Source organism: Polypterus senegalus, chromosome 18, assembly GCF_016835505.1.
Source record: "Polypterus senegalus isolate Bchr_013 chromosome 18, ASM1683550v1, whole genome shotgun sequence".
NCBI classification, from domain to species: domain Eukaryota; kingdom Metazoa; phylum Chordata; class Cladistia; order Polypteriformes; family Polypteridae; genus Polypterus; species Polypterus senegalus.
The window spans coordinates 37161067-37185594 of NC_053171.1; the positions used below are offsets into that span (position 1 = coordinate 37161067).

Sequence of the window (24528 nt, forward strand, 5' to 3'; positions counted from 1 at the left end):
TGGCCCCTGTCCTGCCAGGGACCATTTGTTGCCAGAATGGGCTCCTGTCCCTCTAACTGCAGACTGGGCTATGTGGGCTTGAAAACTAATGGACAAATTAAGACATTGCACTAAGAAACATTGCAAATATAATCTGATTGCCAAATGAAAGGGGTCTGTGCGCTTCCCAAATAGTGTTTTTATAAGGGTATGTGACTGTAAAGACACTCTGCTTATCTGCAAATAAAAAACGTGCATGTGTCCTTTTTAGTTTTCAAAATGAGCAAATTATAAGTGTGTTTTGGAAAAAGTCCAAGCTCCTTTGTTGCAGTGATTTTATACGGACAAGGAATTTTAGAAGTGGTTTTAGGTTTGTTTGCATATTTGCTGCATTACTGTGAAATTTATCATGAAACATAGGCTTTGTTTTTAAAAAATTAAAAACAGATCTGTTGCCTTTTTTAGTAATATTTTGGTTCTAATGGTATTATATAACAAATACTGTAAAATAGATTGATCTACTTCATCTAATTGGACATTAAATATAAACCATTAACCAAAACAATGATATACTGTAGGTAAAAAAGCATGTATTTTTTTCTTTGGTATTCATAAAATTTCCTCATTGATTGTGTTTTTATTGATTATTTGTTTTTTTGATATGCTAAGCGTTGCCTAATGTCAATCTGGAACATTTACATAACCATTGACTGCCTCAACTGGGGCAGGTCTCGCTGACCTACTTAAGACTTGAAAAGCCGGCGTTACTCAGGCTTTATTAATGTGCTTAAAATAATTAAATTCTGAGTGGTGGAGGAGACGGTACGTCTCTGTATCAAAGGATGGCTGTTACGAGTTTTAAACTTGTTCAGTCATTGCTGTCGTCTTAGTCAAGTTTCGACAGAACTGCTTATCTCATACTGTTATTTTTGGCAGATTGTTTGAAATCAAGTGGTGACATCTTAAATGTCCTTAAACTGTACAACTCAATGTGCTTTGCTTTAAACTTAGACAGGCTGGATTGTCTACGTGCTGACCTGCTTTTTCTTGTGTGTGTGTGTATATATGTGTATGTGTGTGTATGTGTGTATATATATATATATATATATATATATATATATATATATATATATAACTGCTCAAAAAAATTAAAGGAACACTTTGAAAACACATCAGATCTCAATGGGAAAAAGAAATCCTCCTGGATATCTATACTGAGATAGACTGGGTAATGTGTTAGGAACGAAAGGATGCCACATCGTTTGATGGAAATGAAAATGATCAACCTACAATAGCAGCTTGAAGTCCTTGGTAGAAGGGTCCTACCAGCATTGCCCACTGATTACTGGTTAGGAAGGATTTTTGTTCATTCATCTCTAGACAATATAGCTTAGACTGGCATAGTCAAGGCGCTAACCTTCTTCTGGGTCTTCTTCCAGGCTTCAGTTTTTTACTCTGCAGTATTTTCTGGACCTGTACTGTATTAATTTATTCTTAATCTCTGACATGTTTTTCAGTACTTGTTGATGAGAGCCATCCGTAGAGTACCATTATCTATACTAATAAAAGTCAAAGCCCTCACTGACTGACTGACTCACTGACTGACTGACTCACTGACTCATCACTAATTCTCCAACTTGCCGTGTGGGTAGAAGGCTGAAATTTGGCAGGCTCATTCCTTACAGCTTCCTTACAAAAGTTGGGCAGGTTTCATTTCGAAATTCTATGCATAATGGTCATAACTAGAAGCTATTTTTCTCCATTTACTGTAATGGAGTTGAGCTTCAAAGCCGTGGGGGGCGGAGTTTTGTGTGACATCATCACGCCTCCCGTAATTACGCAGTAGAAAACCAGGAAGAGCTCGAAAAAGCGCTTAAGAAAACATGCATTATATAATTAAGAAAGCAGCGAAACAATTAGAAACGAGCAAGTGACATATAAAACCATATTCAGCGGCTCACATGAACTGATGCAGTGCGCAGACAAAAAGCAACAGTTCCAAAGAGTGCTGAACAAAAACCGAATTACACTGCTACGCTCAAATAGATAAACCACACGCGTGGCTAATAGTAGAAGCTTCGCCTCTAGCGTCGACGTCCGAGGTTTGATTCCCGAGAGGGGATGCACTGAGTATGTACGCACGCATTTTTATTCATTTTACCTTCGCATCCCCTGGTTTGAGACATATGAAAAAATATGCGGTTAACGCAGAAAGACAAGATCACCAATTGAAGCTTTATGAATAATGGATACTTTATTCGCAAAAATGATTGTTTTGGTAAAGCCATACTCGGTGTATTCATTAGATAAACGGTAAAAAAGTAAGAGCGAGGGGAGGGTAACTTATTGAGGCACACAGGCAAAACCACAATAGCACGCGGGCTCGATGTACTGTAGTGCGCGTCAACTCGAACTGAATTGCTCGATCACATTCGAAAAAATATATCTTTTCAAGTTCTATTTAGTCCATATGTGTCAAACTCAATGCCCACGGGCCACATCCAGCCCGGCGTAATTAATCCGCCCGAGATCAATTTATATACTGTATTATTGTTATTAATGGCCCGGGGAGATGAAGCGCTGGTAATACAATAAACTACAGATCCCATAATGCAGCACTTCAGCTGCCTTGCCGAACACTTACCACGTTAATCAAGTCTAGCTTATGATGCTGCAAGTTATTGTGAAGCTAGCCCACACGATGCCGAAGAGAAAAGGTGATTTTGAACATAGAGCCTTTAAAAACCGATGGGAGGCTGAGTATATGTTTACTGAACCCGTGTGTCTCATTTGTGGAGCTAATGTGGCTGTAATTACAGAATTTAATCTAAGACGGCACTATGAGACAAAACATCAGGATAACCTGAAAGACCTGAATGCAATGCACAAGATACAGAAAGCAGAAGAGTTAAAGAAGAATCTGACACTTCAGCAGACATTTTTACCTGTGCAAAATCACAAAGTGATTTCAAGTGAAGCTACTTTTATGGGAGACACAAATGCACCAGTGCAACTTGACCCACTTTCCTTGTTGCCAAGTAATGTTGAACCAAGTCAGCGCAACGGTGTTCCCAAATACGCATTTTGCTGATAAACTGAGCGCACTGAGTTCGCACGGCACTTTGGTGACTTTGAAGAACAAAAAAAGAATTTTGAGTTGTTTCGCATCCCATTTGCCGTCAATGTGGAAACTGCGCCTGTGCAGATTCAGATGGAGGTGATTGAGCTGCAGTGTAATGGCACACTGAAGGCAAAGTACGATACTGCACGGCCCGCACAGTTTATTCACTCCATTCCCGCAAAAATGCTCCAGCTCCGTCTACATGCGGCTCGAACCTTGTGCATGTATATGAATAGATATGACGGACTTACAGATGATGCTTACACTTGTCAATTACAGACGTTTGTGATTAGTTTCACATCTTTTTGTCCTTGCTACTTACTGATAAGACCCTAGAAGTCAGGATTCTGCCATATTAGATTATACTGGTTCTTTTATTAATACTTAACCTTGTGCTAAAGTAGTAGGATTACAAATAGAGAAGCTTTAATTAAAAGGCTTTCTTAGAGTGCTAAAGGCAAAAGCTAACAATTAACAAGGACAGAAATCAGCCAATATAATAAATATATAATCAAATGGTGAAAATCATATTTATCAGTAATAATCAACTCTCAAACATAGAAGAAGATGAAGGAAGAAGATGAAGATGGTTCAGTTAATCTTTTCTGTTTGAAAACAAGTAAGTCATAATATTGGAGTCTTGCGTTTGTACCATTTTCAAGAACTGCATCTGTCCTGTTCTGACTGAAGTTATAGGTACAGTGCATTTTGTCAAAACGACATTTCCTTGTAAGCCATTTTCTTATGCTGAACTGTGAATAACTGGCTGAAGCAGCTGGTGTAAATTTCAAGTCTATTTGTGATAACATTTAATTAGAAGCAGACTGTTTGCTAAATAATTATAGCATAATTGCAGAAAAGTATATGAGTAGTAAAGAAAAATGTTCATATAGTAGTTTATCAGTTTTAGTTTCTCTGTTAAAAATATGGATTATATATACAGTGTGTCTTTTATCTTTTGTATCTTTGTATATATACAAAGTGTGTCCTTTTATGTTTGCTAGCCGTCATGGCTGTGTATCCTTGTCCAGTTAATATGTCATGTTGTGTTTTGACAGGGTGAATGCCGTTATGCTCTGGAGCTAATGCCACATCTTCACTCAGAAGATGTCATTAGGAAAAACAGCAGTACAGGTGACAGAAGAAACTTGAATAAAAAAGCAAAGGCGAAATCTAACTTGGACCAATGCAATGTGAATGGGCTTTTCAAATCTGGAGTAGTACAGAAAGACCTTTTGTTGCACACAAGGAACTCCACTAAAAGGACCATGTTGAGGTGCAACTCTGCACCGTCATATAGCAAAACATGCAAGGACACCATGCCAGGTCCTGTAGACCACAGAGGTTCACACAGCTGGGCTTTGCTGGACAGTAAGTCTGCAGATGACTTGGAAGTGGTGCATTCTGTATCCACATCAAAGATCAAATTTAATACTTCCAATAATGCAGGGGCCCCGACCCAATCTTTAGATGCCATGGAACATTTTGTAGAAGACAAAAGATTAAGTCCAAAATCAGACTTTACTTTCTCATCTGTTGGTTTACATGAAGAAGCCATATTAGATCTTTCTAATATGTTTTATCTGCAAAATGAAAAAACATTTGTAAAGGCAGATATAGCTGAAGACCTTCAGGATAATGTAAAGTCAATTCTGACAAGTGTTAAAGACTTTTTGGCCAAGTCTCCTCCTCATACACTTAAAATAGAATCGAAGCCTGAGGTAGAAGAGGAGGCCTGGAGTCCTCAACAGATGCATTATCCACCTGTCAATTTTTGTTTGGTGGAAAATTCTGATAGCAATCATGAAGATGAGGAATCTGTTGTTGAACTTGATACAGGCCCCAAAAGACAGCAAGAAGTTGTATCTTTAAGTGACCACTCGGAGAAAAGTGAGATGCTTAGCTGTCAAAGCTGGGATGAAGTTTTTGATGTTGAAAGCATCTGTGAGGATGATCTTGACAATGGCAGACAAATTAAACAGAAGAGGGCAGCAATTGGCACAGAGCATTCTTTGACTGGCGCTAGTTTAATGGAGCAAAATGATAGCAGGGACTTGTTTGAAGATGATGATCTTTTCCCGGAGGCTGCTACTTCATGTTTGTCTGGCAGATCCATCAGGGAACCAAATCAACATAACCTTGTAAAACCTGACTTAAAAGAAAAGCATATAGAGTACCATGAAGACACTGACTTTGAGGAGCTTGAGCAGAACAAATCTGCAGAGGATGCAGAGGTATTTGATTGCTCAAATGAACTCTTTTCTGTGAACTTTGACTTGGGCTTCTCTATTGAGAGCTCTGATGAGGAGGCTTCAGAAAAGCTTCAGGACATTGAGAGAGAGGCTTTGAATCCTGCAACCAGTTACTCATCGCCAGAAAAACTTGGCTCTCCAGGCAATGGTGATGTTGCACTGAAACATGGTCACCTTTTTGATATATCAACACCTACAGCTGACTTTTATGATAAAAGTTCAACCCCCTTGAGTCACCATGCACCAACAAAAAGTGTTAGCAATTCTGTTATAAAGCAGGTGTCTAAGATGTCCCCATTATTTGTGAAAAAACAACAACAGCTGGAATTAGCACAGCCTTCCTCACCATCTTACCTTTCTTCAGCTGTTGAGACCCCCAACCACAGGAACAGAGAGTCATTCTTTAAAAGAAAGAGAGAAGCTTCTGAAGGCTTTAGGGAAAGAGGAACGCCAGGCTCAATCAAAAGAGCCTTCCTGTTAGAGGAACATTCTGAGAAGACGCGCTCTTCTGCAAGCAGGACTCCGAATCGGAAGCTAGTACTGCCAAATATACGTAAGAGCCTTTTATAAGTTTTATAACTGAATCTTATTGTTCAATAAGTGTCTAAACAGTATTTATTTACACTCACCTAAAGGATTATTAGGAACACCTGTTCAATTTCTTATTAATGCAATTATCTAATCAGCCAATCACATGGCAGTTGCTTCAATGCAGTTAGGGGTGTGGTCCTGGTCAAGACAATTTCCTGAACTCCAAACTGAATGTCAGAATGGGAAAGAAAGGTGATTTAAGCAATTCTGAGCGTGGCATGGTTGTTGGTGCCAGACGGGCTGGTCTGAGTATTTCACAATCTGCTCAGTTACTGGGATTTTCAGGCACAACCATTTCTAGGGTTTACAAAGAATGGTGTGAAAAGGGAAAAACATCCAGTATGCGGCAGTCCTATGGGCTTAAAATGCCTTGTTGATGCTAGAGGTCAGAGGAGAATGGGCCGACTGATTCAAGCTGATAGAAGAGCAACTTTGACTGAAATAACCACTCGTTACAACCGAGGTATGCAGAAAAGCATTTGTGAAGCCACAACACGCACAACCTTGAGGCGGATGGGCTACAACAGCAGAAGACCCCACCGGGTACCACTCATCTCCATTACAAATAGGAAAAAGAGGCTACAATTTGCATGAGCTCACCAAAATTGGACAGTTGAAGACTGGAAAAATGTTGCCTGGTCTGATGAGTCTCAATTTTTGTTGAGACATTCAAATGGTAGAGTCAGAATTTGACGTAAAAAGAATGAGAACATGGATCCATCATGCCTTGTTACCACTGTGCAGGCTGGTGGTGGTGGTGTAATGGTGTCGGGGATGTTTTCTTGGCACACTTTAGGCCCCTTAGTGCCAATTGGGCATCATTTAAATGCCACGGGCTACCTGAGCATTGTTTCTGACCATGTCCATCCCTTCATGACCACCATGTACCCATCCTCTGATGGCTACTTCCAGCAGGATAATGCACCATGTCACAAAGCTCGAATCATTTCAAATTGGTTTCTTGAACATAACAATGAGTTCACTGCACTAAAATGGCCCCCACAGTCACCAGATCTCAACCCAATAGAGCATCTTTGGGATGTGGTGGAACGGGAGCTTCATGCCCTGGATGTGCATCCCACAAATCTCCATCAACTGCAAGATGCTATCCTATCAATATGGGCCAACATTTCTAAAGAATGCTTTCAGCACCTTGTTGAATCAATGCCATGTAGAATTAAGGCAGTTCTGAAGGCGAAAGGGGGTCAAACACCGTATTAGTATGGTGTTCCTAATAATCCTTTAGGTGAGTGTATATGCAAGAAGCTCAGTTAATTTTATATTTAATTTTTGTTTTAAGTGAGTGTGAGTTGTGCATATAATGGCGATACTATTTTTAAAGCATGGATTTGGGCCTTTTTGAAAAGGCTTCATTTGTCATTCCTTTTAGAGTTTCTTTGGCTTCTAACTTTGCGTTTGCTTTGGAGGATGATGGTAACAAAGAGCCCCAGTGGGCTGTCCCATGATTCACGGTTGCAGTAATGGTTAATACACCGGTTTTATATTTTTATGTTTTTTTTCTCTCCTTATGCCTTCCACCAGTAGTTAGCAGCAGTGATAGCGAAGAGGAAATCGTTCTGAGAAGGCAGGGTAGACGGGCCATGGCAAATAAACTGGCATCTCCAAAAGTAAGTCTTTACCTATCAAGTCGATAATTTGGTTATGGAGGGTTGGGCACTCTGTTACTTCTGTTATGCTAGTCTAAAAATGGATTTTAATCATTTTTAAACTATAAAACCATTGCTAATGTGTTTTTTTTTTTTATTTAACTAATTTTTGTATAGCAATCTTTACTGACCATAGACTCAGAGTACTGTAACAAGTTCACAGATAAACACAATTACAAAGTTTACATGATATCAGTGAATACCCATAAAGACGCAGATTTGTTTAAACAGGCCAGAAATCAAAGCAGTTGTAAACTGGTTGCCATTAATGAAACTTCACAATACTCGTCCGTTAATGCCATCGGTCAGCTGTGGCCAGCTGACAACAGAACAGTGGAAAACAAGAACTCCAGTAAACCGCGTCACTGGAGAAAATAAATTTCTGGGGGGTCCACAGTCAGTTATAACAGACAAAGTTCCAAATGGCTTCCCACCCCTTCCTGCTCATTCTGTTCCTACAGTCTGTGCTGGGCCATCTCGTAACATCAGAATCTTTCCAGCCATTCATTTCAAGGCTCTCAGTATCCCTAATTCTATACGATTGTTTCTTTAGCACAAACTCCATACCTACAGTGGGATGCAAAAATTTGGGCAACCTTGTTAATAGTCATTATTTTCCTGTATAAATCGTTGGTTGTTACGATAAAAAATGTCAATTAAATATATCATATAGGAGACACACACAGTGATATTTGAGAAGTGAAATGAAGTTTATTGGATTTACAGAAAGTGTGCAATAATTATTCAAACAAAATCGGGCAGGTGCATAAATTTGGGCACCACAAAAAAGAAATGAAATCAATATTTCTAGCCTTTTGCAGAAATTACAGCCTCTAAACGCTTCCTGTAGGTTCCAATGAGAGTCTGGATTGTGGTTGAAGGTATTTTGGACCATTCCTCTTTACAAAACATCTCTAATTCATTCAGGTTTGATGGCTTCCGAGCATGGACAGCTCTCTTTAACTCACATCATAGATTTTCAATTATACTCAGGTCTGGGGACTGAGATGGCCATTCAGAACGTTGTACTTGTTCCTCTGCATGTGTTTTGGTCGTTGTCTTGTTGAAATGATCCAGCCCGGCGCAGCTTCAGCTTTGTCACTGATTCCTGGACATTGGTCTCCAGAATCTGCTGATACTGAGTGGAATCCATGCGTCCCTCAAGTTTGACAAGATTCCCAGTCCCTGCACTGGCCACACAGCCCCACAGCATGACGGAACCACCACCATATTTTACTGTAGGTAGTAGGTGTTGTTTTTGGAATGCTGTGTTCTTTTTCCTCCATGCATAACGCCCTTTGTTATGCCCAAATAACTCAATTTTAGTTTCATCAGTCCACAGCACCTTATTCCAAAATGAAGCTGGCTTGTCCAAATGTGCTTGAGCATACCTCAAGCGGCTCTGTTTGTGCTGTGGGCAGAGAAAAGTTTCCTCTGCATCACTCTCGCATACAGCATCTCCTTGTGTAAAGTGCGCCGAATGGTTGAACGATGCACAGTGACTCCATCTGCTGCAAGATGATGTTGTAGGTCTTTGGTGCTGGTCTGTGGGTTGACTCTGACTGTTCTCACCATTCGCTTCTGTCTATCCGAAATCTTTCTTGGTCTGCCACTTCGAGCCTTAACTTGAACTGAGCCTGTGGGCTTCCATTTCCTCAATATGTTCCTAAATGTGGAAACAGACAGCTTAAATCTCTGGGACAGCTTTCTGTATCCTTCCCCTAAACCATGATGGTGAACAATCTTTGTCTTCAGGTCATTTGAGAGTTGTTTATGTGACCCCCATGTTGCTACTCTTCAGAGAAAATTAAAGGAGGAGGGAAACTTACAAATGACCCCCTTAAATACTCCTCATTATAGGATTCACCTGTGTATGTAGGTCAGGGGTCACTGAGCTTACCAAGCCAATTTGAGTTCCAATAATTAGTTCTAAAAGTTTTGGAATCAATAAAATGACAGCGGTGCCCAAATTTATGCACCTGCCTGATTTTGTTTGAACAATTATTGCACACTTTCTGTAAATCCAATAAACTTCATTTCACTTCTCAAATATCACTGTGTGTGTCTCCTATATGATATATTTAACTGACATTTTTTATCGTAACAACCAACGATTTATACAGGAAAATAATGACTATTAACAAGGTTGCCCAAACTTTTGCATCCCACTGTAGTTTTGTTTTTGAACATTCTGTACAAATCCGTTTAGCTGGATTATGTTTCACATTTACCTCCACACATTGACCCCAGTTTCATATTCTGTGTGTCTACAGCCCAAACCTTCTTTGTCTGCAGATGTTACATTAACAGTATTATTTTTCTGGTCTTGAACAGGACACACCATACAGTGAAAAATTGAACGCTTCCTGTTTGATTTCATCTGTTAATTAAAATATTTGACACTGAATATTTACAGGTCTTTAATCACAATGTAGCATTAAGAAAAAGGAGCACCAGAGTGAACAAATAGAAATATTCTTTTTATTGAACTCCACTTATCCAATATTTTTTCCCACTGCCAACTGGCACTGTGTGAAAAAAGTCAACAAAAAATGAAAGGAGCTCTAAGAGTCCGCTGACTGAACACCGCTATGCTTGATTACCGCACACCTTGCTCACACGTTTCACCTTTGCCATTACATTGCTGACAGAAAGCTTACACAAACACAAAATGGCACATTGGGAGGACATTGACAAAGACATCAGAAAACAGTATGGAAAAGGGCTATAAAACCAATTCTGAGTCTCTGCGGCTCCAGCAGGCCACACCAAGAATCACAACCTTCAGATGGACAACGCTAAATAAAATAGCGTTATCTTCTCAGGAGTGTTCATCTTGCCAGAATTATTCCAATATCACACAAAAGGTCATTAAAAGTATAGAAAATGGCAAATTTTTGTTCCTTCAGAAAAGTTCAGTGATCATGCCATCCCATTCAGAAAGAGTGGGAAAAATGGCCTTCATTGGAGAGCAGCAAGGCAGAGACGACTCCTAACCAAGTGAAACGTAAATGCTCATCTGTCACTCGCAGTGAAGCATCTGGGCCTCACTGGGACAACATGGCATAAAGCAAACATAGCATTCCAGATCATATCTAGTCAAATCAAATTTTATTTATCGCATACAAATTATATATGCAGTACAATATGTAGGGAAAAACTTTGTTCAATTGTTGCTCAGCTCCAACTCCAATGCTCAACTGGTGGTGTGATGATCTTTATGTTTCCGCAAGAACTTCATTCAACCAGTCAAACATTGTGGTGCTTAGTCAGTCAAACATCCCCACAAAAATCACACTAAGGACCCAAATGACTTGCATAATTAAAGGAATATTCAATTCTGAAATTCTGTGATCTGAAGGCGATGTGTAGATGATCATGACAGTGACCAAAAACACATCAGAATGGTGACAAAGAATCAATTATAATTTTGGACAGGCCACATTGAAGTCCAGACTAAACCCAGTAGAGATGTTGGTGGCAGGGCCTGAAGTGACCAACTCAGAATCTTAGGCCGGAGTTATACTTCACGCGACGGATGCTGCAGCGGACGCTCCTGGTATGCAAGCGTTGTAGCGTTCATACTTGCGCACGTACTTTACGTAAATCTGGAGGAATCCACCAGGTGGCAGTGCGAGATATTATCACGGTAAGAACATGTTCGGCTTCTCTGTGTTGTGAATTGCCTAGAACACTCATTAAATTCTGATGACACCTTACCGCAATATCTCTGAAAATTATGTTTATTGATTAAATCCATCAATTCAGGGATGTGTCCATTCCAGCAAGCATTGGGCACGAGTGAGAAACAATCCCTCGACGAGGCCTCAGCTCATCGCAAGGTGAATACAAGCACACACATACACTAGCGTCATTTTAGCGGCACCAGATCCCCAAATCTGCATATCTTTGGAAGGAAACCGGAGCACAGTGTGGAATACAAGCAGGAAATACCAGGAACATAACTCCCTGGGAGACAGCAGTGCTATCGCCCCACCACCGTGTCACTCCCATGTGTGTAATTATTAACAGTATTCATTATTTAAACAAAATTATATGTAAAATGTAACATACACACTTTAATGCATTTCATCATTATAGTGGTATCAAGTACAAATCTAAAGATTCTAAATGTGCAGAGAGTTGGAATATCATACATGTCATGTGTTCTGTGTGGTGATCTACTGCTGCTTGCCGCAGCTGTCAGGTCCAAGAAGCTCGTAGCAATTAAAAACTGGGATGACGCTTACGACGGTCTGCTTTAATGATAAAGTAAACTACAAGGTTAAAGTGGACATTTCGAGATTAAAGCCGAAATTTCCACTTTAATCACAAAATACACATTTTCACCGTGTCCTTTATTTTTTTTCTTAGTGGCTCAAATACAGCACTATACATTATGTTGCTGTTGTTAAGTTGCAAAAAAAAAAAAAAGACGGCATAAAAGATGGTATGTGAGACTTTTAAAATGTATCGTGTCATTACGATCGGGAATATGCAACGCTTGAATATAAAAGCACCATGAATGCATCTGTATGCCGGCATTTTGCTTCACCACATCGAAGCATTCATCCCGTAGGATCTGCACAGAGGCTTTTTGTCACATGTAGATAGTAAACACAGACACTGACGTCACGTTCCGACTTTTAGCACACTGCGCCCCCTGAGTTTTTGCTGGTACTGCAACACGAGCGCGCAAGGCGCTGATTTCTGGGAACTTGCACAGAGGACGCATGAAATGAATGCTGGGAACACGTGGCAGCCATGATGCGGGCGTGTACGCGTTCTGAGCGTGAAGTATAAATGAGCCCTAAAACCAAGCAGTTTAAATTAAATGAAAGGCTAATATTGAATTAGAAGGTGAGTGTGGTAGCAGTCCTGGTAGTCTAAGTGAGTGTAACCAGTGATTTATTAAGTGTAAGGGAGAAGAGACCGCAAGCACAGGCTAGCTGTTGGTGATGGGTAGCTGTGTTCATTCAATAAACAAGTCTGTTTGGTCGTTCATGTTTATGTGGATACCCGAGCGCACATCGCTAGATCCACTTTTTTTTTTGCGGAAATTGAAAACTTTTTCTTCTTTTTTTCTAAAGAGTGAAAGTGATCAGGATTCTCCCGTGCGGCCAAATAGAAAGCGCAGTTGTCCACTAAACAATGTAAGTGACTCAAGAACGTGTTTATATAAAAGCTGTCGTGTGTGTATATTTACGGTATGTATGTGTTTTTGTATTATTTTTGTTTTCAGTCCTCGATTATAGAGTTGTCAGATGATGATTTCCAGGACACATCACTTGTCATCGGTAAAAGAGATAATCGTCTCGACACCAGTAACGGGGAGAAAATCAAGAGCTTGAAAAGACTGAAGCCTCAGAAAAAGAGTGAGAAGCTCAGCCAACAGGTATTGTGGGTCTGACTGCTGCTTTCAGCCACTGACACGGGTCATCAACCGCTGGCATGAAGCTCCAATTGTACTTTTACTGGAGCTTTAATGCGGCTTGCTTTTTCTCTCCATTTTAACTGAGACTGATGACCTTTTCCATTATATTGTGGAGTTTTTATTTTTAGCTTGGCTGTTCTCTGTGATTTTCTGCTCCTTCTCCATTGCACATACGACACAAAGCTGGCTTTGCATTTGTCTTTCATCAGGGCCTTTGACAGTGCTCACTTGTAAAGATGCCTTACAAAGATTAGGTGTATCCGGCACATTACGTAGTAAGGGCTCTCGCTGGCACAGATACTCGCACCACGGTCGAGTCCCGGTCACAAGTGGAGAGTTCCCATTGCCGTCCATATCTCAATGTGCCACTGACCTTGACTGGATATGTTAGACTTGCTCAGAATGAGCTGGTCGTGAATTGGCGTGTGCCCCGTGGTGGACTCGTGTACTGCTCACCACCTGTTCCTACCCTTAAATCTCATGTTGCTAGAATAGACCCTGAAATGGGGGTCTATGGGTTAGGAATATAGAAGGGATTTGTGTGCCTCTATCTATCTTTTTGCCCATAACATTTTATCAGCTTGGACTGTAGAACGTCTTAGCTTGTTTTATATCTCATCAAGCTGTGTTGAACGTGGAGAACGCCGTGCTGTGCACCATTTTGACATAATGAACACAATTTATTTCACTAATTGTGAGCTAGGATTGTGCAGCTTCATTGGGAATTTTGGTAACATTTATGGTTGCATGGGCTCTCTTGGTCTATAGTTTTATGTGCTTTTGATTCTGCTTAATGTTTTCGTGCTTTTCAGTTCTAGAATTATATGGCGCCAGCACTGGATAGACACGCTTTATTTTGCTCAAGAGCTAATAATTCAGTGGAGCTGATGAAGACCCCCAAGCACTCTGGCATGACAACTTCACATCATTGTCTTATCTGTTAATGAATGACGTTCTCCTTCTGTCTTCTCATATTTCAGGGCAGTGCTCGCTATTTTCTGGAAGAAGAGGCTGAGGTTTCTTCTGAAGAAGCTGAAAACATTTCATCTGATGAGGACGGTAGTTCTGAGGAAGAACATGAAAACTCACTTGCAGGGTTTGTTGTGGACCACACTCAACTGTCTCAGGGCCTAAACGGTTAGTATGTTGACCAATGCGTTGAATATTTATGTACAGATGGGTGGCTGTGTGGTGTTTCCCTGGTGGTTTGTGGTATTAGTTGCTGATGCTGGAAGCTGTTTACTGACATTCGGGTCAGGAAGATGGATGAATGGATGCCTGTCACATTTATTTCTTGTCACTTGGCTGCACTCTCCCACTGAAGCACACGCGTGCATTAGCAATGCAGCCGCAGTAGGCGGTGTCTTTGTAAAAGAAATAACCTCCTGTATACTGAAATAGTATAAGTGATTGATCGTAAACGTGTGGCTTTTTCAGTTAGTTTTGTCCAGTTCTCTGTAGACCAGAAACAGCAATTCACATCTGGGCACCAACATTCAATAATATCAATAACGGTGCTTGGCAATGATTTCCAAGGTTAATCTACAGCCCTGGAGCTGAAAGAGTGCAGCGGCGTCATCAAGCACACAGCCAGGCCCCATTTTAAATGTCTGGTAGCTACAAGAAATCCCCTTCAGGATTGAGATGAGTGTATTGGAAATGGGACTGGCAAGCCTGAAAAGGTGGCAGGGTGGCCACTGGAAAGGTACCAAAAAACAAAATTTAAACTGGTTTGGTACCAGTATTTTGAGATTTTTGGTACCAAGTGTCATTTTTCCTCTAAATCCCATACACCAGCCCCATCTTCCCTTGACTCTTGCTGTCATGGTTGTGTAAAAATGTCCGCTTCATAAACTCCTTGAAATGAAACTGCTTGTACATTCAGAACTTTGAAGGAACCCACCCCATGCCCTTATTGCTTTGATGCGCTCAAGACTTCACAGGGGGCCATAACCCCACCCACATTGCTTTGACGTGATCTGGACTGGGGGGGCAAAACACAATGGCTTGGCTCGTTAGGGGGTAGGGGGGTGTTTGGAGATATCCATCGTTTGCTAGTACTGAAGTAAGTCAAATTTTAGTCCAGATCTAACATGAGGGTGGCATCTAATGGGAGATGTGCCATGTCTTAGTGACGGGGGAAATGAATGGTTGAAGGACCAATTTTTAACACTGGGAGCTTGTCAGAGAAACGCACAGAAGTGTGATGCTCATCAGATTTATAATATCAAAAAATCCACAATAATCGTAATCCATAATGGTTTTATAATTCATTACATTGAAACCCCAGCAATTGAAGAAATATGACTAGAGTTAAAAATTTGTAGCAATTTCCACGGAAAGTCCCCCTGTGAACAAGAATTGGATTAAGCGGTTTGACAAGATATTCCCAAGCCCACCGAGTGAAAAGGAGCCAGAGTCTGTCCCGGTGTACACACACACACACGCACACAGGAGACAGTTTTTTTTTATTGACGGTCAATCTGACCTGCACATACCTGTGGATTTGGGAAGAAAAATGAAAATCTGTGGTGGCAAACCCAAGCAGACATGTGGAGAACATGCACACTCCTAACAGACAGTGACCAGGGGCCTCATGCATAACGCCGTGTGTAGAACTCACACTATAACATGACGTAAACACAAAAGCCGAAATGTGCAGGCGCGTACACAAGCGTTACTTTTCACGCTGATCAGGATTTATGTAGCAGAAGAATGTGGAAGTTGGCGAATGCACACATTCCTGCATCTGGATTTTTCTGTGCATACGCACATACCCGCTTTTGTACTTATGCTAGGGCTGTGCGATATGACCAAAATCTTATATCCCGATATTTCATTTCATATCCCGATATCACGATATAGTACATTTTCTTTGTATTCAGTGAATAGTTTATATAATCACCACTCCTTTTTTTTCACTTAAATTAAAAAAATCAAAAATGAGAAATACTCAACTTGTAATTATTTCTTTTCTTTTATTTAGAACATTTGAGCAAATGTTTGACTTAGAATGTAAACATAAAATGTTAATGTATCAAATATAAAACACTTTTCAAAAACAAATTACTAAAGGCCCAATATAAAATACTGCTATATAAAATGCCTGACATAAACAAAATGTGAACTGCAGCAGCAATAACTCTCACAACATATATTAAATATAAAAGGATCAAAGCACTAACAACTAAACTATATAAGGCCAATAAACCCTTTAAACAAAATAAATACAAGTCTAACATTAACTGTCAAAACCAAATGTAAACATTGTACTTCAAACTGTAGCAGCAATAAGGCTTACGACAAAAATATATTAAATATATAATATTAAATATAATATTTTTTAGGCTACATTCTAGTAAAATGTTAATTTGCACATCGTAGTGTGGCAAATCTCCGTTAATGAGTTACAGCGGATCGCCCGTGCGTGGGACTGGGCGGCTAACGTGTTGATTCCGTCCAGCCCCAAGCACGGGCGATCCGCGTAACTCGTTAACGGAGATTTGCCGTTAATGCAGTTGTGGCGTAAGCGTAATTTTAACAAGATTAACGCTGACAGCAAACGCTGCAGGGAAAATTATGCCTTAAGCAAATTGTTTTGGTAGCAATTAATCTTCCAAGCTTTTAACATGCTCGTTTAAATAGTACCTTTACAACTGTAATATCCTACGTGGCCTGGCTCTCAGTTGTAAACTCTCTGCATGCTCGCTCACGTGCTTTTTGCGGAGGTGGTAGAAGAGGTTTGTCGTGCTGGAGTCTGTGGTAGCGATCGGTTTGCAGCATAATTTGCACAGTACCGTTTTCTGGTCCGTGTCAGACTCTTCAAATCCAAACCATCTCCATACTACAGAGGTAGCCCCTCGTTTAGGAACAAGGTCCTTCTGTGTGGAGCTACCTGGTGTTGCCTCGTCTTCATCAGCCATGCTAGTGTGTCTGCATCCACGTGGTGGCCATCAAAACAATGAAAAAAATATTGCCGTAAACAGTTTATTTTGCGACACCACAAAACAAACGATAGCGTAATGTGCAGCAATAGACGTTTTCATATTGTCATCCGATATATATATCGTTGTATCGAACAGCCCTAACTTACGCCATGTTATAGTGTGAGTTCTACGCACGGCGTTATACACGAGGCCCCTGAAGTATTGTGTTAATTTAGTCTTTACTTTCATGAGTCTGTGATTTTTGGCAGCAATTACCACTTTGGATAGTCTTGGCTATGTCTGCAGAATGCTACCCATGTGTGTTGTGTTGAGTTTTCAGTCCAATGTTTCTCACAGATTTGCTCATCTCCTATTATATTGGATTCAGAAAATACGCAGTGAAATTCCAGTCCCAGTTTTGCTTGTCCCACACAATTAAAGCCACTGTAAGGCGACCTTTCTTGTGTGTTTAGGTTTGTTGATCTTTTGGAATGGCGCTCTTTGGCCCAAGTTTAGGTCTTTTTCCAGAATGAAGCAAACTCTCTGCAAGGACTGGTCTGTATGTGGGCTCATTTACTGTGACACAGGCTGCACCCTCTTTAGCGCCCTCAGATGTGGAGCTCTGAATTGTGGGTAAAGAGTCCACTTGTCCTTTTATCACATCACAAGCCCTTTTTCCAACTGCCTTCATGCAAACTCCTTGTGCCTTCCACTCCACACTTCTCATTACATCGGTGAAGAGGGCAAAGACCCCTGGAGAAATAGAGAACACTATAGCTCTGTCGGTGCGTCCATTGACTTCTTTCTTTTCACATTTGGATTGGTGTGTGCGGCACAATGGCGCAGTGGGTAGCAGGTTAGGTGCATTGGCAATTCTAAATTGTTCCTGGTTTGTAGGTGGGCGTGTGTGTGTGCGTGCCCTGCAGTGGGCTGACGCCCTGCCTGGGGTTTGTTTCCTGCCTTGTGCCCTGTGTTGGCTGGGATTGGCTCCAGCAGACCCCTGTTACCCTGTAGTTAGGATATAGTGGGTTGGATAGATGGATTGGTGCTCTATGGATCACACTTGTAAGCCTTGTGGTCACGGGAGAGCACCCACGCCATAACATGTCCTTAAATAGACTACGCTTTATCTGTAACCTTAATTAATAAAACGATTCAAGCTCCGAGTTCAGCTCATTTCTTTCTGTACTTGATATTCCCTATTGAGTGAAGTCTATTTAGGTATAATCAAGAATTTTAAATAATTATTTTCAAGAACACTTTGTGTTTATGGTTTTGCCAAAGCTCTATCCTAGAGTTTTATTTATTTATTTTTATTTTGTCAGTTGTTTGTTAATCTTGTTAGCAAATGTTTTTTAATTGTCTCCTTTTTATGTAATTGATTTTCATTAACTTTAGCGATCTACTTTTCTTATTTTTGTGTTTTTATCTTGTCTTTTTCCTTTTCCCTTTTAAGTTGAGCCTGGTGGGGCGGGACCTCCTAGCACTGCAGCTGCTCCTGGAAGCCCAGCTTAAGGCGTAGCAGGCCCAAGCGAGCTGACGAGACTTTAGCTGCTCCTCGCTTTGCGCTTCCCTCTGTCTTAGCCGTTCTTCTGGTTTTACTAGCGCTTGAATTTTTGATTGTTTTTAGTTTTGATTCTTGACCTAACGCATTTGACTTTGTCTGCATTTAAGTTGCCTTTTTATATTTAGTTTCATTATTGTGTGTTTGTTTACTTTTAACATTACATTTCTTGGGTTATTTTTGGGCTTTCTCTTACTTACGTTAACTGCTTTTAAATATGTAAGTTTTGGTGGTTCTCTTTTCCTTTTGAGTTTTTGAATCATAGGACTTTTTTGTTTAATAAATATTCTGGCCTTGTTCAAGTTTTTTACAACAAACTGTTTTTGATTTTTCTTTGCTATCATAAATTATCAATGACCCCAGATTAGTCTGTATTTATGTATTAATTTATGTGTGTGTTTTATCTGCAGATTCGGAAATGCAAGGCGTGTACTTGAAATCGGTGAGGAGTCCCATCATTCAAAATAAATACAAAATGGTCTTCAAGCAGAAACACAGCATAAACATCTTTTCTCAGGTAACCCACAACTCCAAACGTCACACATTTATCTCCCAGCTTAGCGTTGCTGCCACCTCCTAATAGCAGCAGGTTCTGACCGATCTTAAGGCCCCACTTCTGCTGCCAGCTGTCCCAACGTGCACTTGGCATATACAGTGGTGTGAAAAACTATTTGCCTCCTTCCTGATTTCTTATTCTTTTGCATGTTTGTCACACAAAATGTTTCTGATCATCAAACACATTTAACCATTAGTCAAATATAACACAAGTAAACACAAAATGCAGTTTTTAAATGATGGTTTTTATTATTTAGGGAGAAAAAAAATCCAAACCTACATGGCCCTGTGTGAAAAAGTAATTGCCCCCTGAACCTAATAACTGGTTGGGCCACCCTTAGCAGCAATAACTGCAATCAAGCGTTTGCGATAACTTGCAATGAGTCTTTTACAGCGCTCTGGAGGAATTTTGGCCCACTCATCTTTGCAGAATTGTTGTAATTCAGCTTTATTTGAGGGTTTTCTAGCATGAACCGCCTTTTTAAGGTCATGCCATAGCATCTCAATTGGATTCAGGTTAGGACTTTGACTAGGCCACTCCAAAGTCTTCGTTTTGTTTTTCTTCAGCCATTCAGAGGTGGATTTGCTGGTGTGTTTTGGGTCATTGTCCTGTTGCAGCACCCAAGATCGCTTCAGCTTGAGTTGACGAACAGATGGCCAGACATTCTCCTTCAGGATTTTTTGGTAGACAGTAGAATTCATGGTTCCATCTATCACAGCAAGCCTTCCAGGTCCTGAAGCAGCAAAACAACCCCAGACCATCACACTACCACCACCATATTTTACTGTTGGTATGATGTTCTTTTCTGAAATGCTGTGTTCCTTTTACGCCAGATGTAACGGGACATTTGCCATCCAAAAAGTTCAACTTTTGTCTCATCAGTCCACAAGGTATTTTCCCAAAAGTCTTGGCAATCATTGAGATGTTTCTTAGCAAAATTGAGACGAGCCCTAATGTTCTTTTTGCTTAACAGTGGTTTGCGTCTTGGAAATCTGCCATGCAGGCCGTTTGTGCCCAGTCTCTTTCTTATGGTGGAGTCGTGAACACTGACCTTAATTGAGGCAAGTGAGGCCTACAGTTTTTTAGACGTTGTCCTGGGGTCTTTTGTGACCTCTCGGATGAGTCGTCTCTGCGCTCTTGGGGTAATTTTGGTCGTCCGGCCACTCCTGGGAAGGTTCACCACTGTTCCATGTTTTTGCCATTTGTGGATAATGGCTCTCACTGTGGTTCACTGGAGTCCCAAAGCTTTAGAAATGGCTTTATAACCTTTACCAGACTGATAGATCTCAATTACTTCTGTTCTCATTTGTTCCTGAATTTCTTTGGATCTTGGCATGATGTCTAGCTTTTGAGGTGCTTTTGGTCTACTTCTCTGTGTCAGGCAGCTCCTATTTAAGTGATTTCTTGATTGAAACAGGTGTGGCAGTAATCAGGCCTGGGGGTGGCTACGGAAATTGAACTCAGGTGTGATACACCACAGTTAGGTTATTTTTGAACAAGGGGGCAATTACTTTTTCACACCACTGTAGATGGGATTTTCTCTTCCTCCATCATGTTTTGGAAATGAGATTCACATTTGTGTGTTGACCTGTTTTTGTTTTTGTTTCATATGTGGATATGGAAGCCATTGAATGAATGTCATCCGCTTGTCTTAAAACCAAACGGCAGTAATGGAAGTTAAGGTGAAGTGTGGGTGATGTTGGTTGTAGAATTGAAGTCATTTCAATTGTACACTGGAACAGAACCTGCAGGATTGTTTGTGGCTTTAAAACGTTCTCCCGCATTTTATACAATGGCGCTAGTTATCTTTTTGAGGTGAGCGTCAATTCCTAGGATGCCAAATTAAGTTCTAAGTGTTGCTGCTAACAGTGTGCCTTGTTATGGTCTAATTATGTTTTTCCTTTCTTACCAACATCCTGATTAACTAAGATGATGATAACAAGGGAACCAAGAGCTAATCTGCAAGCTCCTTCTTGTCTGCACTGCTCATTATTATTATTAGTATTAGAGAGACAGAAAAGTGAAGGATTGACAAACCCCAATGCTGCACACTGATGGCCAAACAGGCTGATTAGGTTTCCAGAAGGGCACGTGTCATGTGGCAGGATGAACGCTCTAACAAGCTACAGAGATAAGTCAGCCTACCTCAACAAAAAAAATCTGCTTTCAGTGGTGCAAACCTGGCAGTCACGGTGGCTCCCATGAACAAAGTCAATTTAACAGGTATCAAGGGAGTTCAGACGAACGGCTGTCTTCAGTGAGGCTTTGTGAATGTTTACGCTGCCATCTCTTAGCTGCTTTCATGTAGTCGTATTTCACTCACCACTGCACTGGTTCATTGATTTGTTTCAGCCTTTGCCCCCCAGTCAGCACCCAGTTTTATTTTCTTAGCGCCAGGGTGGTTATAAGTTATGGCTGATGCAGGAGTTAGCAGTTCTGCCTCAGAACTCTGGGAGACTTGCTTCAAATCCTGTTTGTGTGGAGTTTGCATGCTGCACGTCTGTGGCTTTCACTTGGACATCCCAGACACATGTGGGTTCGGTTTACTGGGAGTCTTCTGTTAATCCTGTATGTGTAAGGTTCGGCGAGTGCGCACCCCCAATGATAGAACAGCCCTCCATCCTGGTGCTGCTGTTGTAGCCCTAAACAGGATTAAGTGGCCCTGAAATAGATGATAGTAACAAACTGTACCGTGTGGTAGCCACTCTCCAGCTTCCTTAGTCAGTTCAGTCATAGGCGGCCAGAACCTATTTAACATCACCAGTGAGGAACTTGCCCATTGTGCTGCCCCCATCTGCTACACATTGTCATATGCCAAGGCTGGACGTGACCCCGGGGTCCCCTAGTCAGTAAGCCAGTGCTTATCCAGTTGAGCTAATGGACAGTGGTGCTGTGGCAGAAGAGAGGATGTTGTCCTGAGCAAAGTCTTGTACAAAGGCAAATGGGTGCTGTGACCCTTGGATTTACCCAGAGGGGCAAGTGCAGTGGAGTTGAGAGAGAGAGAGAGTGAGTGAGTGAGTGAGTGCGTGCGAGAGAGAGAGCGAGCGAGTGTGTGCGTGCGAGAGAGAGAGCGAGCGAGTGTGTGCGTGCGAGAGAGAGAGTGAGCGTGTGCGTGCGTGTGAGAGAGAGCGAGCGAGTGCGTGCGTGCGAGAGAAGCGAGCGGCGGCGTGTCGCGTCGCGAGAGAGAGAGCGGCGAGTGCGTGCGAGAGAGCGGCGAAAGGCGTCGCGTCGAGAGAGAAGCGGCGGTGCGTGCGTGGAAGAGAGCGAGCGAAAAGAGAGAGCGAGTGAGTGTGCGTGCGTGCGAGAGAGCGAGTGTGTGCGTGCGAGAGAGAGCGCGAGCGAGTGTGTGCGTGCGAGAGAGAGAGAGAGAGAGCGAGCGAGTGAGTGCGTGAGAGAGAGAGCAAGCGAGTGAGTGCGTGCGAGAGAGAGAGAGTGACACTCACTGGGCCTGAGACACCTGCTGGGCCAAAGGTGTGCTCTTTTTGTTCACCAGCTGCTTAACTGACTTGGAAGACCCCAGGGGTTCACTGCCATCCTCTCTGTTCAAGGACATGGAGTAGCAGGGGGTCATTTAAGGGGTGATTCCTGCTCGGTGGCACTCGCATCTATTTCAATAAGAACTATTCTCTTTTCCTAGTCTTTTAAGGGAGTTGAATTTAACTCATCAAACTGAAACTAATCACTACATCAGAGGGGGTGAGGAAGCTGGAACGGTGACACGAGACAGGCAGGCGCTTGAATGCTCGGTGACGGCGCAGATTGCCATTTTAGTAGAAGTGCTCTCAGTGGCATTCTGCCGAGCATTCCAGTCACACGGCCCTTCAGTTGACTTTATTTGAACACAGATGTGTGTCACTGAATTCATGGGTAGAGTCCAGCTTGCTATAGAATATGGGCCATCTTGGAGATGGACACTGGAGAAGATTCACAATGTCTGTTCTCTGGAGTCAGACAAGTGGGAAACACGTCTAAACTCGGCTGTTATTGCAGTATTCAAAATTTGGGCATTTTCACTTACCTTTCACTACAAGTGCCTGGCCACAGTGAGTTGGTCAGTCACTCTTGAGGTCTCTTTACGTCTCAGCCTGTCATTTACTAAAAGTAATGTAATCAGCCCAAAGGAGATTTAGTGTTCCTGTTGTCCCCACTCAGGCTGCACTCACAGACATTTCACCTTCCCACTGCAGTGCGTTCTCACGAGTGTCCCTTTGGCTTATTTAGAAAACTGTAAGATTTCTATTTATTTATTACTTGGTCTGCAAAAAAAAAGAGGAATAGCATTTTTTTTTTTTTTGGAAATAAAGAGTAAATTAAATGTAACAGGAAAAAACGAGCCAATTTTTTTTTTTCTTCCCAATGAGAAACAAGCTAATGTTGTGTGTATTAGTGAATTAGTATTTGTAAATCCCAACACATCATAAATACAGTAGAAGAGGTATGTGTAGTGTCCACTACTGTACTGATGCACGGCCCAACGTTGTACTCGGTGGCTTTTGTTTGTGCACTTTTCTTATTTTCTGTTTGCGTTTCTGTTTCTGATCTGCACCACTGACGCGCCCCTCGTGTTATTGCCGGCTGCCATATTTCCGTAGACACAAACACCGACAGTGGCTGCACGGTCAGCAGTGCTGAGGGGCTCACGTCTTACTTGTCCTTACACTTGACCCCAGTTGTTTTTGCCTTTCTGTCACACTTTGGTGTTCTGGTCATACTGAGCCACATCATGCATCAGCTTCACTTTCCATGTCAACATCTCATGATCAGCTCACATCTTCATCACGGCCTCTCCATTGGAGTGCTGGTTCAGTTCCACAACTGCTTTTTGTTTGCCATTGTGCTTTGTGGTTTTAGTTGGAGTGTCTTATGAGTTACTTGAGGGACAAAACATGTAGAAATATTGACGATTTTTTGTCTTCCACTAGATGGCAGTAGAATGCTACCCTAAGCATTAGTTGGGCTTAAAACTGTAAAGCCGATTATTGTGCTTCACTTCCACTGCAGTCGTGGTGACCTGTAATGGCACAGAATTGCACTCGGGACGTTACGTGTGAATCATCCATCCATTATCCAACCCGTTCTATCCTTACTACAGGGTCACGGGGGTCTGCTGAAGCCAATCTTAGCCAACACAGGGCACAAGGCTGGGAACAAACCCTGGGCAGAGCACCAGCCTACTGCAGGGCACACACACACACACACACACCCCTAACCTGCATGTCTTTGGACTGTCGGAGGAAACCCAAGCAGCCACGGGGAGAACATGCAAACTCCACGCAGGGAGGACCCTGGAAGCGAACCCGGGGTCTCCTAACTGCGAGGCAGCAGCGCTACCCACTGCGCCACCGAGCTGCCCCCTAAGTGTGCATCACTTTGCTCCAAATGCAGTTTAGGATAAAAGTGTCATTTCTAGCTGACCAGGTTTCTATGTTTTATTTTAC

General features: G+C 41.7%; 1 protein-coding gene across 2 annotated transcripts in view; it reads left to right on the forward strand.

The window, feature by feature from the left end:
• Window positions 1-24528, forward strand: part of fancm (FA complementation group M) — a 101851-nt gene that overhangs the window by 74062 nt on the left and 3261 nt on the right. Inside the window, exons 14-19 of one of the 2 annotated variants that reach the window (XM_039741372.1) lie at window positions 4159-5905; window positions 7486-7571; window positions 12701-12763; window positions 12853-13005; window positions 14025-14181; window positions 18945-19051. In XM_039741372.1, the coding sequence (XP_039597306.1) occupies window positions 4159-5905; window positions 7486-7571; window positions 12701-12763; window positions 12853-13005; window positions 14025-14181; window positions 18945-19051 (2313 nt within the window). The remainder of the gene's footprint in view (window positions 1-4158; window positions 5906-7485; window positions 7572-12700; window positions 12764-12852; window positions 13006-14024; window positions 14182-18944; window positions 19052-24528) is intronic. The other variant, XM_039741373.1, reaches the window with a different exon arrangement.